The sequence below is a fragment of the Canis lupus genome, chromosome 23 (genome assembly GCF_011100685.1).
Source record: "Canis lupus familiaris isolate Mischka breed German Shepherd chromosome 23, alternate assembly UU_Cfam_GSD_1.0, whole genome shotgun sequence".
In the NCBI taxonomy this organism is placed as follows: domain Eukaryota; kingdom Metazoa; phylum Chordata; class Mammalia; order Carnivora; family Canidae; genus Canis; species Canis lupus.
In genome coordinates this window covers 19948744-19968041 of record NC_049244.1, presented here as the reverse complement: position 1 = coordinate 19968041, position 19298 = coordinate 19948744, and the positions used below count along the sequence as shown (strand labels likewise).

The window sequence follows — 19298 nt, the reverse complement described above, 5'->3', positions numbered from 1 at the left end:
AAATCCTACCCCACTCAAATTCTATTTTTTCCCAAATGACCTGTGTGAAATGATGCCTAACTCGTCAGACCACAGATGGTGGCCCACATACATCACTCATATGGCATTTAGGCATTTATTGCTATCACTTTTTATTGCAGTTATGTAGGTACACAGCTAAGATATGAACTTCTTGGGTAGGGGGCATAAGCCTTAAGTTTCTTTGTCTACTGTCTGGAAAGCACTGGGGCTAAAAGGTGGGGCCAGAATGCTTATTGGTTGGTTGAGTGAGTAAATGTAACTTTATAGATGTTGAACCAATATTTATTGAGCAACACCTATGGGGCCAGGCCTAGTTCTGGATGCTGAGGTTAAATCTGTGAACTATGTATCCTCGAGGAACTTCCAATGTATTGAGGGAAGACAGACAATAAATGAAAAGAGGAGTACTCTCACAGAAAAAATTCTGTTTGCGATTTGACTGGAGGTGACATGATAGTACCTGGGAGTAAGCAGCGGGGAGGAGCAGCCCAGGGCTCTTTAGAAGTGATGTATGAATTTTAACTGGAAGAAGGTCAAGAGGGCAGCCCTCCACAGAGCCAGAGGAAAAGGATTTAAGGCAAATAGAAAAACCAGTGCCGAGTCCCAAGGCCAGAAAAGGGGCCCATGTAGTCGGAGCCCAGAGATGGCCTGAGATGCGGTTCAAAGGAAGGCAAGGGTCCTGTGATGATGGCCCTTGTGGGCTCTGGGGAGGAGATGGGCTTATGGAGTGTGGCTGCACTGAGGGGCTTTCCAATGGGAGCTCAGAAGGATGAGAGTTGGACTTGTTATGTGGAGTCGGGATGTGGGGAGCCAGAGGAAGCAATGGGCCCGCGGCACTAGCTGTTTGGGCAGGAGATGAAGTGGTCTGGACCACAGGGCAGCAGTAGAGATGTAGAGAATTGGAAGAGCTCAAACCTATCTTGGGAGCCGGACATAGGACTTTCTGACTGACTGGATGTGCGGTGTGGGACAATAAGGAATCCAGGATGTCTCCTCTGGGGCAGAGGAAGGGGTGGGGGACACAAAGGGAGAGATGTAGGGATGTGTGCAGCGGTGGGCTTCAACTAGCTCAGCTGTGTCACTAGCTGGTGATACACAGATGGAGACTAAGTGCCTTTCTGCTTTGACTGTTGATCATCATTGTTCAAGGTGAGTAGCAGATGCTGCCTCCTGACCTCTTTGCAGTGGCTGGCTCAGAGCTGAGGGCTTCTTGGCTTGAACCTGTAGCTCTCTGGCACATGCAGAGTGGGATGGGACCAGACTGGATGTTTCCCTTCCTCTGTGTGATCAAGGGTGTTGCCTTTGTAAGGAGGGACAGGAAGGCCCAGACAAACAGTTGATTAAAGGTCCCTGGAAGGCTCTCCCTTTTCCTGGGATGATCAGGGCCAGACCTGAGGGTGAGGGTTGTAAGGATAATGCACATTGGAACCACTTTTGTGATTGTTAATGATGTGCTGAGATACTTATATCTACAACTTTTACATCTTGTGGTGGAAAGTCACCCAAGCCTTAGAGAGGTGAGGGAACTTGCCCAAAGTCATGTAACTAAAAAGCAACAACAACTATATAGATTATATATATTTATAAAGCAGCAGAGACAAACATTGAACTCAGGCTGTCTGACTGAATCTCCATGCACATGACTACATGCCCCTGCCTTCTTCTGATGCAGTTATCATAGTTTTGGGCAATTGAAGCCTTCCTGACTTGGTTGCTCTTGCCTTATGACCTAGCCACAGACCACATGTGGCCAAATCACTCATCTTGCCTGGCCCTTCTGCTTATGCCCCTTTTCTGAGGCTTTCCCAATTGAGCATGTGTGAGATCAGATAGTAGCTCTGCCAGGGAAAAGTAGAGCAGGCCGGCCCTGGTTCTGATGGACTCATTTTATACTTTAATGGAAAATCCACCCAAAGCCATACCTTTGCCTATGAATGAAGGGAACAGAATAATAACAGCATGTCAACAGACAATATTGTTGCTGCTATGGGGTTTACTCCAAACCAAGTGTCTTCCAGCCCCTGGGAGGTGTGGAAGTGAATTACTCGTGGCTGAGAGACACTGCTTCCCTTGTTGGGCATCAAATGCCCCTTGTTCTTTTCTCAGTGTACTCCTGTGTTTCATCGTCGCTGTCACCACACCCGAAGGGTGGTTACATTGGGCACTTCTGTACCATCAGGGATTTGGGTGGATTGGGGAAAACTAGAAAATTATGATTGAAATGCTTTTGGAAATAGTTTTAACGAGTGGCTTTGGAATTATTATGAAAATCTGCATGGATTTTTAAAAAGTATTTGCCAGTGATTCTCATTTTTACAGACACAAATATAGATTTGAAACCCAGGTCAAACCACCAGTCTCTATTTCTGACTTGAGTCTTAGTGTTAGGGTTAAAAACAATGAAGAATCTTCTTTTGGGGGGAGTAACTTACTTTCCTATTCCAGATAAATGAATACTTCCAGTTTTTATGACAACATATAATTTTTAGTCCCTTTTTATATATTACTATACTATTATTAACATAATAGGTCTCCTAAATTCTTTTTCAAAAGAAGATGGGCCATTATCACACACAAATAAATGGAATAAATGCATAGCAGTTTTGTAAGCAGAATAGAGGTGCTCAGCCATATAGGAGACACAAATCCTCATGTGTAGAAGCCTATTCAGACATGGATATCATTTAGCAAAGCTGCCTTTAATGAAGGATTCTTAATGTCCTTGCAGGAATAATTCACCACTCAGTCAATTTTTTTTCCCCTGAGCATAAATACTCAATCAGAGTCACCCTTCTGCAAGGGGTATGTGTAAATATGTAAACTGGCTGAGACACAGGGCTTAACTGTACTTTCTCTGAGGATCGGCCAGTGGAACTGTACATTCTGTTTAACAAATATTTATTAAGTTCCATTCTGGTTATCTATGCTGTGTAACAAACTACCCTCAAACTTGGTGGCTTAAAACAACAGATTTTTACTGTTACTCAGAGTTGATGGGCTCAGCTGGGTGGTTCTCACTTGGGGTCTCTCATACAGTTGTCCTCAAAAAGCCCCAGAGGCTGGTGTCATCTGCAGGCTTCTTTACTTATACGTCTGCTGAAAGGCCTGGCACCAGATTCAGCCTTAAAAGTCACTCTTCTAAAATCTGTTGCTTAAAGGAATCACACACCAGCCCATGTTCAATGAGAGAGAGGAATAGACTTCACCTCTCCATGGGAGAGAATAAACTGTGCATATATAGGAAAGAAAGAATCTAATTGCAGCCATCTTCGAAAAGAGCTACCTACCACAAGTCTTAACCACACATGTGATTGACACTGAAGTGACCATACTGAATGGAACGTGGTCCTTCCATTGAGGAGATGCAGGGGCGGTCCGTTCCAGGCATAGAAGGGGATTGGCTAATAGAAATGAAGCTCATTGTAGAGACAGATGGGACCGTGGAAGTATTCTTATCTCCCGAGCACACCTCTAAGAAAAAATGGCCTGGAGAAGCAGTTATTTGTATTTGGACCAAGAGGGGCAATTTCTTGAACAGATCAAGGATATACAAAATATACATTTGACATCAGCTCCGCCACGGGAGGGAGACGAGTGGGTAAACAGTTGCTTTGTAAATGTCAGCTTCTAGAAGAGAACTCTTGTTCCTTGATAACTTCATGGCTCTGACAATAACCTAATGGCAAATCATCCTGTGCCATACTTTCTCTGGTTCTTTCTATAGATGATCAGACTGATGAAAAGCATGAGGAACCTTTGAGCTAAAGGTGCAGATCTGGTTTTAATCATTAGCAATTGAGTCATCTTTGCTAAAGAGACCACAAGGCATGAAGAGATCTGACTGTATTTTACCATCCAGAGTTTGTTTCTTAGCTTTCAAATGCAGCTTATATCACCTCCTCAGAGAGACCTTTCTGACCACCCTGTTCAGAGAAGTGAACTTCAGAAAAGTCTCTCTCCACTTCAATTCTCCATCACCCTGTCTCATCGTGATGTTTGTTTCCCTCATGGCACACATCACCAACTGCACTCATCTTGTTGGTTTAATCCTCACTGCCTTTCTCCCTCCACCAGAATAGAGCTGACTTATTCACTTCCTGGCACTCAGTAACTGCTCAGTGAGTGTTGGTTTTTTAAATAAAAGAACAAATCTTTAGAGTCTGGAAAGAAGCACCCTTGTGACCACTGAAATGGGTTTAGTTAGGATAGTATTCATTTTCCTTTTGGAGTAGAGAAAACTGAAGTATAAAATTCCCTAGAAGTTCAGTTGTGCTTCCAACCCTCCACTTTACTTGGAATTCAGCTTGATCACTACCCTGAAATCAGGCCTGGTAGTGGTTTCTACAATGTCCATTTATGGCTCACACATTTGGGGAAGAGGACAGATTTAGGCTTAGGGTAAGCAGGACCCTATCTAGCTAGGCCCCAAATATATTGGATTAAAGTTGATCTATTTATCTGTCTTTCTATCCAGAATTCATGTTTTCTAATTCCTGGCAGATATATCAGAGTAGGCCTAAGGATTCTAGTTCAAGGCACAAAGAGGCTGCCCCTCCAAAGACACATGTCTTTCAAAGGCTCTTTGGGTTTGTGTAGGTGGCCAACTTGTGGCAGCATGGTGACCAAGAGCATGGAGCTGGAGCTGGGCTGTGTCCATTACCGCTACTTACCAGCTACAGAGCTCTGTTAAGTTTCCTTAACTTGTCTGCCTTATTTCTATGCTTGGTAAAATGGAGATTTTGCCCATATCTACCTACACGGTTGGCATAGGTTAATGTATGGAAAGTGCTTACAATAGAACCTGGTACTTGATAAGAATCATCTAATGTTTGCTAACGTTACTGTTTATGGACACATCACAGGTGTGTTAGAACCTGCTCTTGACAACAGCGAAAGTAACTGAGGGCAGGTGGAGTATGGGTAAGCTTTTTCTTTACAAAAATTTTCTTTAAGGCTTTTGTTATACTGTTTTCATGAAAAAACTATCTCCTAATGATGGTGATGAAAACTATCTCCTTATAATAGTGAAAAAACTATCTCCTGATAAGGACAATTATACACTGTATCTTCTTGTTCAGGTGGGAAGGAATGCTAATGTAACCTGGAGATACAAAGAGACCCACAGAATATCTGCTGCTGGGGCTCAGTGAGGTGCTTATAAAGGGTTCCATGCCATAAACTAAGGACAAGGTCAGTCTCTGAGATGGTCAAACACCAGCTGGTGGTGGTGGGGTGGGGTAGTCCACCTGGTAAGTGGGTGGACAGCCTAAACTTCTAGGCCTGGCTGCCACTCTAGTAGTGTGAATTGGCCTTTGGTTTGGTTTGCATACCTGTAAAATGGGGAGATAGTAATTCCAGCCTAATCCAAAGCATTGTGAATAGGAAGGACTTTTATAATGGTTAGGTTTTATAAAAACATCAAACATTGATCTTCCAAGGACCTGGAAAGGCCTATTTTTTCTATATATCTCCACCCCAAACTCCCTCCCTACTCCCTATTCCTCTTGTCTTCCTGGACTCGAGTTCATTTATTTTAAGCTAAACATGTTGACGTCTATTCAAAAAAAAAAAAATACATTTGAGATACAGGACACTTCATTCTAGGGATTATTCTAAAGGGGATATCTTGGGGTGAGTTTAGGGGACTAACTACATAAATGGGCATCTAGGAGAAGAAATGGCTATAAAAGAGGGGGAAGCTGGCAGGTAAAGAATGTAAGTTACTAATCAATTGATTCAGGGCTGGCCTTATAAACAGTAAAAGCAAACAGACTGTGTGGCCTAAGAAACTGCTTTAGAATTTAGTGACTCATAAGCAACAGATGGGACAAATGACCTTTGTGCTCAGACAGACCTGGGTTCAAATCCTGACTCTACAAGTCACTTGACTTCTTTGGAATGCAGTTTCCCTATCAGTAAGATGTGGGCAGTAACACTGGCATCCCAGGGTCATGAGGACTGGGTGAGTGGAAGCAGAAAATGTGGAGCATGCAGCTGAATATTTAGCTGCGCCCGAGGACCTCACCAGGAATTTCCGTTTCTGCTTCCAGTGGCTGCCTTGGGCATTGGTGGCCACGTGGGCTTCTGTGACAGTTTTGATGAGCTCCCACTCCTCGTCCGTGGGCTCTGGCTTGTGCCCGATGGATTTCTGCAGCTCTTCCCGCCGTCTCTTCTCCCGGTTCTCCTCAATCAGCTTCCGCTTCGCCAGCCTCTTGCTGTCATCCAGGACCACTGGGAGGGGAAGAAAGATGAGACGAAACACAGGGATGCTCCCAGGCATGCGGGGGGCTGCATGTGCACCCCGGGGACCACCCAGGTGCAGATGGCTGAGCAGGTCCTGCAGGGTGGGTCACGCTGGGATATTTTCTCCCCTCAGCAGCAAACTGCCACTGCCTGGCTAGGTCAAGACCTAGTGCCAAACTCCCGATGCCTGGCCAGCTTTTCAAAACAAAGCTCCGTGGCAGGGGAGTTGGACACTGGGCATCCAAACTCCACAGGTGGCCCCACATAAGAATTAAGCCGAGGGGAGCAAAATCTGTCCTACCCACAGGTTCCCAGATGAGTCTGTCTAGCCAATCATCTGAATTCACTCTTAGGGTCTCTGTAGCCCCTCTCCTGCCCTCAGATGGCTCTTAGTAAAAAGAACTTCAGATCAAAGTTCTAGAGCAGTAAATAGGAGGCTAATCATCTCTTCCTTAGATAAAAAGGACCCCAACTCTTCATTAGCTCCCTCCAGGGCTCACTGGGATGAGGCTGGGCCTATCTCAGGCTGCACAGGTACTCCTTTGCTCTAGTCTCTACCTGGTCTACCCTCAATGGTGGTTAAAGAGCCCAGGCTTTGGAATCTAGAAAGAGCTGGGTTTGAATCCTGACACTACCACATTCTAGCTGTGTGACCTCTGGCAAGTTGCTTAGGCTCTTTGAGCTTTGATTTCTTCCTGTGTGAAACAGGATCAACAATAAACCCACCTCACAGGTTATTCAGGGTGATGATGCACTACAAGTGGTCAGTAAATACAGCCATGACTTTTACTACTTTTGCCAAAGGGAAGTAGGAAGGGAAGGTAATAAGAAACCTCTACTTCTGTGGTTATTTTCCAAAACCAAACCATTTTACCAGACTCTTAGTAACTTTCAATGGAATGGAAAGGCTCAGGTCTTATGCTACTAAGTCATAGTATTTTAGAACTGGAAAGAACCTCAGGTATTATCTAGCCCAACTCCCTCCTTCCACAGAGGAGGAAGTTGATCCAGAGAGATCATGACTTGCCTAAAGTCACACAGCAAGTTCATGGCAGAGCCAAGGCAAGACCCAGGACTCCTGATTCCAGTTCTACAACATCATTGTCCTAGGGCCATTTCTTGATGAAGGTGTGACCTGGTAGGAAAAGAAAAAAAGCAAAAATAGCAGGAGGAAGAGAACCAAAAGTACTCAGCTAATCCACAAACAGAATAATGAAGCCCCAGATTGTCTAGATTGGATTGATCATCAAAGACAGGTCAGTATTTGTAAATGTGGGAAATGTGAATGAGCCCTGCTGGGTCACTTTGGTTCCCTTATTAAAGGGAGACAAGGAATGGGCTCTACTCACAGCCCTATTTCTCAAATGCTTCCTCTGTTCCAGGGATTGTTGCATTTGACATGCATTATCTAATTGAATACTGAAAACAACTTGCAAGGTAGGAGATGATTTCACAGACCGGAAACCCAAGGTTAGGTCTGCTGGTCACACAGCTAGTAAGTGGCAGATATGGGACTCCAACAGTTTTTCTGATCATAAAGCCTGAGCTCTTACAATGCCTCGCAGGGTGCATTCAAAATTAATTTCCACCCAGTCCAGAATAACACTGAGCTTTTTTAACCTTATAAACATTCCTATTTTTAACTTCTCAATCCAACAATAAAATGGATACTCAATAGTAACAGTCCCCTACAGTGACACATCTAAATATTCGGTTCCAGGTCAATCATTTTCACATATCCTTATCAGGCATATTGTTAGCAATGGCTAAAAGTCTTTAAAAGATGAAGACAACACACTCAGCCAGAGGTGGGGATTAACCCAGGATTTCCTGCTTAAAGCCCTCACGCAACCTTCTTTTTTTTTTAAAGATTCTGTATTCTGTCTTCTTTAATGGGCAAAGTAGGATATTTCACAGAGTTTTTTTGTTCTACTTGAGAGAACCCTGTTTATTGCATAAATGGAGCCGTGATTATTTCCTCTCTCTTGAGGAAAATCCTCATTGCTCTTTTCTTTCTCTCCTTTTTTTTTTTCCCTTCTTTTTCTCCTTCTTTTTTAAACTAAAAGCTGGAAACTTCCACTGAGGGGCAAAAAGCTTATGGCACTAGAAATCATTAAGCCTGATGCCTGGCAAAATGGAGGCCACACATTGTGAATGACACAATTCTTATTTTATTATTAATTAAAATGATTGGTGTAAATCCCTTGCACAGTGAGGGAAGAAGAGACCTACTCCAGTGGCTAATCTCACCACCATATGCTGTGGCACTTTGAAAACTGGGTAGGAGGACTGGAGCTTAGAATGTTTTTATGGGCTAAAAATATAACAAACAACCAACTGCAGGATGACTCATGCGATAGCACTCGACTTCACATTCTTTAAAAATTACTGAACACGATGTTTTCTGCCAGTGCCCCATCTCCAAAAATGTCCACAAAATAAATTCCTGTCTCCGCTTTTGAAAAATATTAGGAATAGTCTGTGAGGTGCTCACCACATGAATGTTGTATGTAAACTACACCTCATCAAGGTGAATGAACAAGATTGCTCATTTGTCACCTATTGCAAACAGAGTACTGCTAACAGTCTTACAGACAGGATAGGGATAATTTAATCACTTCCCCTCATGTGTTGTCTAGATACTTTGAGAGTTAGGAGTTGATAGGGAAGGGGTAGGATGGAAACCACCTAGCAATGGCTGGGAGTAAGGGGTCTGTGGGAGTGAATGCTAGGTGTCTTCTCTCTGTCCTCATGGGTTCCTGCTTTCTTTTCTGCCTGGTTGATCTCCTTGAACCAAACCTTTCCCCAATCAACACTCCTTGAATATGAAACAAAGGAAGAAGATTACTTACAATCTGTTGCCATGCCAACATAGATGCATTTTTTAAAGCGACACTCCTGGCACTGATTTCGCGTAACTTTGTCTATGACACATTTTCCTTCATATTTACAGGAATAGGATGGATGGAGATTTTTCTGAATGGTTCTTCTAAAGAAACCCTACATGAGAGAGAAAGACCCAAGACAACATTTTCATATTTTCTAGAAACAAACGAGTCCAGAATTTTGTGTCCTTATAATGGTGATGGGTTGTTTTGGATCTTACCTGTGTATGGGCCGGCAGCTCTTACCTATTTACACATAGGACAATTAGCCCAAACCAAATCTAAAGAACTCTAAATCTGAGCTGAAGGAAATGTCTAGGACTACAGAGTCGGTATCTTTGTGGCATCTAGTTAGGAAAAGAGGTTAGTGGGAAAATCTAGTGTTCATTTTTATTTTTTCTAAAAAAATAAGTTACATTATTTCATTTCATAGAGTGCCAGAACTGCGTTGTTAAATGAAACTGTGAAGAACCTTGCTATACTTTGTCTTGGAGAATAAAGGAGCAGGAAATTTGTGATACTCTCTTAATTAGTTAATCATTTAATTGTTTAGTAATTAAATGGATGCATTAAATGGTCTTTAGAGACTGAGTTTAATTCTTGTTTTTGACTCTTGAAATGTCCATGACCAACTCAGATAACCCTTGAAACAACAGTATTTCGGGAGTAGAAAATACCAGACTCACCACCCAATTTTTCTCAGTGCTCACTGCATTGGGGTTTTTCCTTTCATAGTACTCTTTCCATCTGGTGTTGGTAGACATATATCCTAAAGTTACAAAGGTGTCTTCCTCTCTGAAGGCACAGGAGGGGGCTACCATAAAGGGTGCTGAGGATGCCATTTAGTCCAGGTTTAGATGACATAAACCTTTATAGCAGAACCTTCCTGGACATGATACTCCAGTCTTGGCTATGGTGCTTCTGTATTGTGGGCACTAGTGATGACAGAGAGTGTGCACTTATTGTAAGGGGCACAATGCAAAGTGCTGTAGATGCCTTCCATATCTTTCTGTCCCTTCTACAACCTCATGAAGCAGGTACTCTTAATATCTCCATGGTAGGGATTAAAAAACAGCCTCAGACAGGTTAAATAACTTGCCCCAAATTGTGTGGTGAGTATATTGTGGAACTCAGCCTAGATCTCAGTAAGATTCCAAGTCTTATTTACTTAACTGCTTATAAGATATGAACTGAATCCAATTTTACTGTATTATTTAAATGTTTGAGATGAGCAGATTATAAATAGTGCCCTCTGCCTTTGTTTTATCTGTTTTAGTAGACTAGCAAGGCAAAAAACAATTTTGAAGGATACTGTCTACTAAAGCTTAAAGGGGCCTCTAACTTTGTTACGTAAATAGGGACTGACACACCAGCTGGCCTAGATTAGGCCCAAATTTGAATGATCCTGCTGAACTTTCCTTGGTTTTGATTATGTACATACACCACTTGCATATTAAACACTCAGACATAGGAGCTTCCTTATAATGAGAAGGTCAAAGGTATGATTTTATATGGTGCAAAGCAGAATAAAATGGAAAACTGACATCCATGATGGAAACTGATGGACCTGATTTGGGGACATGGGTGCAAATCCCTTATCATTTCTATTGTTCAAGTTCTAACAGGAAAACTGCCCCATTATATTTGGGTTTTCCTTAAACACTTAAGTCCATCAGTTTGAATGATATTGACAAAGTGTTGTAAGATTCACTCAATCACACACGGGCAGCTTTTTGAACATGCTGGCAGTGTTTCCCTGAGTATTCAAGGTGGGCAAAATCTGCCAGAGCATGAATGTCAGGGCATGCCGTAGTACTGAAAAGCAAGCTGCCCTGTGAACCTCTCTATTTCTACTGCCCTCTTCCCAATTCACCCTTCATGGGTCACCCCTGCCTGGAGAGCAAAAGAGACCTGGAGATTCCTGGCAAGAAGATATGTGTCACAGAAAGGGAAGAGAGAGGCTGTGTAGCATACCTCCTTCTGGAGGCACCCAGAGGTGGCAGCACCAAAGTCCAGGGCTCAGGGAGAATGTGCGTTGCTATGAGGATAGGAAAATTGTTGGGGACATCCTTTTCTCACACATACTCTGATGTCGACGTATGTTCTAGAAGGGGGGTGGAGCATACTGAAGAGTCAGACGATGCTAAGGAGAGAATGAGCTGTACCAGATACTGGTATGTATTTTAAATTTTTTTTTCAAAAGGCTACCCTGTGAACTTTTAAATGGAATGCATGAAATAATTTATACTTTGCTTCTGTCGAGAAAGGTGTTGAGGTAGCAGGCCCTACTATTCATAGCATCATCTTTTCTGTGACTTATCTTTGATGACTTTTCTCAGGCACTTCATGGACCAAATCCCTTTTAAAATGTTGGCTTCCCCCCTGAGTTATAATAAAAGCATATTTGACACATGATGAGGGATCACTTTGTTTAAGTAAATGTAAAGATACTAGATCCCTTAATTTTAAAAAAGCAACAAAAATTAACTTCTGGAATTGAACTGAATAGAAAATGCATAATATAGTCTACCTACAAAAATCTTGTTAGAGGAGAGCTAATAGAAGACATGTCTCAGGAACTAAATGAGGCCAATATTTCATTGGTGATTTGTTGGTGAGGAGAGGTTTTGCTTTTATGAATCAACATCTGACAGGTTTCCCTGCATTTTGAGAAGAACTGGATCCACTCTTTGTGGTCCAAGATGATGCACTGATTGGTGTGGTAAGGAGCTAAGTGACACTGGGCTGGTTCAATATTTGGGCAACTATTGAAAGCTATGGCTCTTCCTTAAAAATAACAGTTTGTTGTGGGGAAGTATCAACATTATTTCTATAAAAGATGCATAAAAACTGGTTCATCAAAACAGAGAAAACAGCTCCAAAAGATTTTTGCTGTCTTCAGGGCAGCACCCCAGGTATGGGGTAGAAATATTTTTAATATGCAAGTCTGAATAAACAGTATGAGAAACATAACATTTTTCATCTTTGGCCACTCTTAAAAACTGTGTTTCCTTTGAAGAACTCTGTTGTCTTTTTCCAAGATACTCTGTCTTTATATTAAATGCATGTTCTGCATAATTACCCTGGGAAAACTGCTTTCTAATTTTATGATGGAGGCAATCCTAGAAACAGGATTTGATCTGAGATAAAGGCATAGGGGCTGAAAAATCTAGCTTTTTGCGACACGATTTCTTCTTTTAGGTAAACCTCAGTTGCATCAGGCTTCAAACATCCTGTGATCTTGGGAAAAGAGGCTAGTGGATTTCTTGATCATCATGAAGGCATACATGAAGCAGGGACACGGATTAATAGGCTTGGCTCTCCCTTTGTTTAAGTCAGTCACTAATAAGCATTAAGTTCTCTGTAAGGCACATTCGGTCTTTAGAGTCACTTTGGGAGTTGAGTATTAAATGGAATTTTCATTAGAGTTTCTCCCAGAATTCAAAATTTGCCATTAGGAACTGATTTGAAAGAATCTCAATGCTGCATAATCAGGTAGGCAAAGCTTTCTGAATTGGGGCTAATTTGGAAAAAAGAAAGGCCTGTTTGAATTACTGAGCTTTCAGAATGAGAGAATATATCTAAAGTAATGCAGTGTTATTACTTTCAAATCAAGCCAATAAAACTATGCTTTTAAGAGACAGTCTGCAAGTCCCCCAATTAATAAATAGTCAAGATTTACTTGTATTCAGTTCCATTAAACTCTTTAAAACATTATTTTCATGGATGTAATAGCCATCTTTAGCACGATCTTTGTTAAAAGGTACGAATTCCACATCAAAGGGGTCTGGATGAATGAGAGCACACACCATCACATTATGAAAGTCTTGCAGATATAGGGCCTTGGGAACTTGGAAACACCCCGATATGCCCTGATTGCAATGGATATATCATTTCAACACTCCCAGCAGGCTTCTGCTAAGTGTTTCTGAATTTCATGTACAAAATATAGGGATTTGCATGGAAGATCTTCCACTAGGGAAATGGAGCACCTTACCTTGAAACCAAGCTACGATGCTGATTTTGGGGGTCTAGGGTCAAAGGTTAGGAGGAAAGGAAGGTAGTTGGAGGAGGGGAAGAAAGAGGAGGAGCTGAGGTAGGTGATAGAGAGGGGGGAAGACTGAATTGTTTTACACAATTTAATACAGTCTTTGCTTTAGGGTTTACATCTTGTGATCATTTAGTTTTAAATATAAAAAGTAATAAACATTTACCAAGTAAACATTTAAGAAGTCTTTCCCTGACTTAATATACTTCCTCATTTATAAAACATTAGCTGAATGCTGGATCTAGCACTGGGTTAAGCTTTATCTATTTCTGTAGTAGACTGTTTTCTAGGCTAAGTTGTTGGACCGAAAGATATTTGCCAGAAAACTTATCTTAATTCTGATGATGAAGAGTCTAAGTAGGCAAATTTAGTCTGACTTTTGGGAAGTGAACTGTTGATCACTAATGTATCCTTGTCAAGTATCTCCTGAAGATGGGTCTGTAGAGCATAAAATTAGCTGATGGATGCCCAGAATTTACTTACTGGCTGAAGGCTGTGCGGAAAGCCAATTTGGACAATTTCAGAACATAATTAAGTCTAAGTAGCCTCAAAGATATTCCCTAATGGAACCCTTAAAAGTGAACATATTAAAAAAATAAAAGTGAGCATATTTACTCAGATTAATAGCATGTGGTAGAATGAATTTTATCTCCTCAACTACTGGAGATAAAGGAGGAGGAGAAATGGTTATTTCTTGGGATAATATAAAATATCTATGCATTTTTAAACTCATGGTGAGAATATTAATTTCTTTTCATCTTATTAGTTTTCTCCCTGTCTTAAAAGCCAGACATTATACTCTTGCAAATTCATGTAGTTATTTTTGATTTGGAAAAAGTCAATAAATTCAGTTCTTGACCATGCCAAAAAATGACGAGGACAGCCAGACACCTGGATGATCACAGGCCGTGAATGTTGGAATTTGGTTCTAATTTGAACTTAAACTTCATGTTGCATTCTGGTGGGATCCTGGAAGGGGACTGGAGCTGGGCTGAGCTTACCTTGCAGCCTTCACACGTGATGCAGCGGTAGTGATACCCGGTGGCTTTGTCACCACATACTACACATAGCTCGTCCTTGTCTAAGTAACTGGGGATGTACCCTGTGAAGAAGGAAAAAAGAGTAATGTGAGGAGAAAATATCATGCTAAAGTCAAAGACACACCATAGTTTGGCAGAGGATAAAAGGAAGACAAGAGGTAAAGCGCGTGAGGGAGGAGGCAGGACCAAATTGTTTTATACACTTTAATCCAAATTTTGCTTTAGGCTTTACATCTTATGATCATTTAGTTTTAAATATAAAAGGTAAATAAAATATTTAACAAGACAAAATTTAAAGTCTTTCCCTGACTCAATATACTTCCTCCATATCTTATATTTATCCACTAACTTCTCTCACGTGTACAGAGTTGATACTATGCCCAGGATTTCAGAATGCCTTAGAAATAGGTGTGATCACTCTTGCTGTGCAGGTGGGAATACTCATGAAAACTGCTGGAGCCAATGAATCATGCAGAGAGGCCAAGATCTGAGACATCTGGAGTGCTCTGGGTTCTGAAGAACACAATCTCTCTTACAAGGCTTATTTTGGAATTTTCTCTTAGAAGACTGGATCTGCTTTAGAATCAAGGCACCATGCAATAAATTCAGGAAACATTATGGTTCAGAGATCATCAAGTATTTGAGGTGAATAGGCTTTCAGAGGTTTGCTTGGCCTACCTCAGGGTCATACTACAAATTAAGGCAGAGGTCTCCTAACCAGATCTTCTAACTTCCAGTATAAGTAACGCTGGTCTTTTTCTAAAAATAGACAGTTAACTTTAAGTAGAATGAACAAAGCCATCTAAAAATTTTTTTTGAGTAAACTTGTGCCATTATGACACAAAACCTGAGAATGCTGGGTGGTATGAAATAATGGAGGCTATTTATTAAGAAAAAAAGAAAGTCCAACCACGATAACTCTCTGTGTTAGTGTACTATTGTTTATTACTTTAAATTCCGTGGCCCAGGAAACTAAAGTTTAAACACAAAAACAGGGATGCCTGGGTGGCTCATACTTGAACGCCTCCCTTTGGCCCAGGGCGTGATCCTGGAATCCCAGGATTGAGTCCCACATTGGGCTCCTGCATGGAGCCTGCTTCTCCCTCTGCCTGTGTCTCTGCTTCTCTCTGTGTCTCTCTTGAATAAATAAATAAAATCTTAAAAAAAAAAAAAAAACCAAAGCAGAAGCAGCCTACTTCCCACTAGTCTTTGCCTCTTTCCCTTCATTTGTAGACAATGTCCAAATATAAGAAATTGATTCTAAAGGGCAAATTCAGTTTCATATGGTATCAGTGGTTTACCACTGAAGCACATATCTTTAGGTGAGTGCAGAAATCAAAACAAAATTTGCTCTGTTGGGATGTGGATAAGGGAAAGGCTGAGAAAATAAAATCATTCCTTTTCCTGATCATAGCCCCTTATGAAGTTCCTTGACTTGATAAACTCTTACTGGTTTCAATAAAGATTAGCCAGGTTGAAATGACAGATGACTTGCTGTATGTTTTACCATGACATTTTCATAGGCCTTTTATTAAACTAGGTCACAGAGGGCTTACATCCCACAAAAAAAACCACAAAGGAGATAGAAGAAAATGAGTCCTTTTCACAATTTCTTAGAAATTACTTTGCTCAGACTTTATTTTAGAAAAATGGCCCCTTTTGGGAGGGAGACAAGTGACTTCAGAGTGAGATCTGGTAATGTACAGGATTATCTTCTTAAATATCACAGCTTTTCTTAGTTTACTTTTGCATCATGCAAACCATGAGTCATCTGTTGAATTTGTTTCAAGAGTTTCAAAACTTTCATCAGACATTTTTAAAAAGAGAATTCTGGGAGGGATGTGGACAGAAAAATAGGGGACTGGAATGATTTGTGTGTTTATTTAATCATTCATCTATTCATAGGTTCAGAAAACATTTATTTAGCATGTACTATGTGCTTAGCACTGTGCTTGGTACTGAGAATATAAAAACAAATAAGGCATGGTTTCTCCCTCTGGTAAGCGTACGTGTAAGAAGCTGAGTTCTATACTTCCAGTCCGGGTCATTCCTTAATGTGAGAAAAGGTGAATGAAGGAAAGAACATGAAAGGTGCTGAACTCCACTGCAAGGAAATGGAAAGTCCAAATCACAAGGGGACACCACTCAACTTAGGGTGGTTATAATAAAAATGACTGACAATAACAAATGTTGGTGAGGATATGGAAAAATCTGAAACCTTACATATTGCTGGTAGGAATATAAAATGTGCTTTAGAAAATAAAGCACATTTTGGCAGTTCCTCAAAAGGTTAAACATAAAGTGACATATGACCCAGCAGTTCCACACCTAAGTGTATAACCAGGAGAACTGAAAATACATGTCCACACACAAATCTGTACATGAATATTCAAAGAAGCCTTATTTAGAATATCCAAAGGATGGACACAACCCAAATATCCATCAAGTGATGAATGGATAAACAAAAGGTAGTATACTCATACAATGTAATATCATTCAGCTGTGAGAAGGAATGCTACAATATGGATGAACCTTTATAAAATGAAAACATTATGTTAAAAGAAAGCAGCCAGACATGAAAGGCCACATATTGTATGATTTCATTTCTATGAAACGTCTAGAATAGGCAAATTCATAGAGACAGAAATTAGATTAGTGGATGACAAGGCCTGGAGGGTGGGGAGAGTCAGGAGTAATTGCTAATGGGTACAGAGTCTCTTTTCATGGTGATGAAAATGTCCTGGAAAGAAACAGTACTGATGGTTGCACAACTCTGAATATACTAAAAACCACCGTTTTTCATGGATAGGTTTACACTTCAATGTGTGAATTTTATGGTATGTGGAATAGGTTTCAATAAAGCTGTTATTGCAAAAACAAAGAAATGAAGGAAATAAAAGAGAACATTTCCATTTGACAAACATTTATATGAGTATACTATGTGCCAGGCAATATGCTAATGATCTAAAGATGGCTAAGTTTTCATTATTGGGCTTGAAGTCTGAAGGTGTACCTGAGAAGGCTAAAGATCTCAGAAAAGATTTCTGAAAGAGGTCATAATGCAGATGCAGGAGTCCAAACTTCAGGCTTAATGAAAACTGCATTAGAAAGTTTGATTTTTGGTAAAGAAACTAAGATTCCAGTCAGATTAAAACGAAGACATCCAGATTGAAGCTCATCCAAGACCTAATGATCTGGGGACATGCAGGCTCACTAATCAACTAGATTTGGTCTTTCTTTGCTCTGATCACTAGGTTCAATACAGTGAGACAGGACTAAAGAGAGCTTAAGGGCAATACCATTTTCCCCACAATATAGACATGAAAATCACTATGACCAGGCCAGTGTGATTCAGATACCATCACCAAAAGTGGAGATTTGCAATCTGAATTTTATACATTGTGCTCTGCTTTCTACTTTGGGCTATATAATCCATTACACTCAAAAGAGTGTTTGCTTCCTGGCTAGGTTTCTCATTAACCCCAAGTCCCAAAGTTGTATACCACTGTCTGGTAGGTAACTGATGGTGCTGTGGTTCAAATTTAATAGGTAATCTGTGAACATCTACAGGAAAACTCACTGGGGATTGCTTTATTACAAAGAAGAAGTCCATCCATAGGAAGAAATAACACAAAATATTCTGACAGGGATCTGTGCCCAGAGAAATAACTAGTTACCAAATGTGGGGGGAGGGTCATAGGGGAAATGATCAAAGATACTCTGAACTTAACACCAATGGAATTCAGTGGTCCCTCTTTAGGAATCAAAAGCAATATGGTAGAAGAATATATATATATATATATATATATATATATATATATATATATATAAAGTAAAATATACATATATATCAAACTTCAGTAAAAAAGAATACATATATATCTGATTTGCCAACATAGAACACTGAGTGCTCATCCCGTCAAGTGCCCTCCTCAGTGCCCATCACCCAGTCACTCCATCCAAAGATACAGATCCAGTGAAATGCTAGGGCACCTGCACCCCAATGTTTATAGCAGCAATGTCCACAATAGCCAAACTGTGGAAGGAGCCTCGATGTCCATCGAAAGATGAATGGATAAAGAAGCTGTGGTCTATGTATACAATGGAATATTACTCAGCCATTAGAAAGGATGAATACCCTCCATTTGTGTATTAGTTTCTTACAAATTTTATTTTTAAATAAAACATTTACAAGTAATACAGTTCATTATAGAAAAAATAAAATACATAAATGAGCAAAACCCAAATTTGCCTTTCAACTCCCCACCACAGAGATAACCACTCTACCATTTTGAGGTTTCTTCATCTTGGATTAGCATGTGTGACTGTGTGTACCTGTTTGTGGGTGTATTGAAACATAGACTTATAAAACACATAGTAACTTTTAAGCAACAAAGTAACCCAATTATTAAAACCCACACTTTTCTGGTAAAGGCAGATGGAATGCATCTCTCCCCATCAGGAAAGTTATCTCTTGATCTCTTATCTGTTGAGGTTATGTAATAGTTGTTCAAAGTGAAGACTCTTCAGTTCTGGGTATCAGGTGCACATGGCAGGGATAAGGCAGAAAGAGGTACAGCCCACTTCCTTCTCATATTCAGGGACCAATTGTTATATAGTTGGATACTGTATTGCTTATGGGACATGCCTTGGAAGGGTCAGAGAATATTAAACAGAGTTTGTTTAATTAATTTTAATTTAATATAAAGAGAGTTTGCATCTCTTTAAACAGAGATGCAGGTCCCTCACCATTTCTCACTGTACTTCATGACTTGCCTGCTCTGTCTTGTGGTGTTGGTAGTAAGATACTGAAAATTTCCTTCTGCCTGTAGTTCAATAATTTATGTAGGTTGTTGAACAGTTTGACCTTTAAGTTCTTGTGAATCCTGGAATCTACTGATAATTCTGTGTGTGGAATGGGCTCCTTCCATTTTCTGACTGCTAGTCTGATGGGCGGTTTGATTTGTTCTCTTATTTCTCCTAGATTATCTTCTTGGTGGGTAGATGAATAGGAGATTACTTATGTCTTTAGTTAAATCATCACGACTTTTACAGAAACAT

General features: G+C 40.5%; 1 protein-coding gene across 14 annotated transcripts in view; it reads right to left on the bottom strand.

Moving 5' to 3' along the window:
* The window catches only part of THRB (thyroid hormone receptor beta), a 371451-nt gene that overhangs the window by 20286 nt on the left and 331867 nt on the right, over positions 1-19298 (bottom strand). For all 14 annotated transcript variants that reach the window (XM_038570696.1, XM_038570703.1, XM_038570693.1 and 11 more), the window contains 3 exons: positions 14199-14299; positions 9117-9264; positions 6047-6252 (listed from right to left, as the gene is read on the bottom strand). In XM_038570696.1, coding sequence (XP_038426624.1) covers positions 6047-6252; positions 9117-9264; positions 14199-14299 — 455 coding nt within the window. The remainder of the gene's footprint in view (positions 1-6046; positions 6253-9116; positions 9265-14198; positions 14300-19298) is intronic.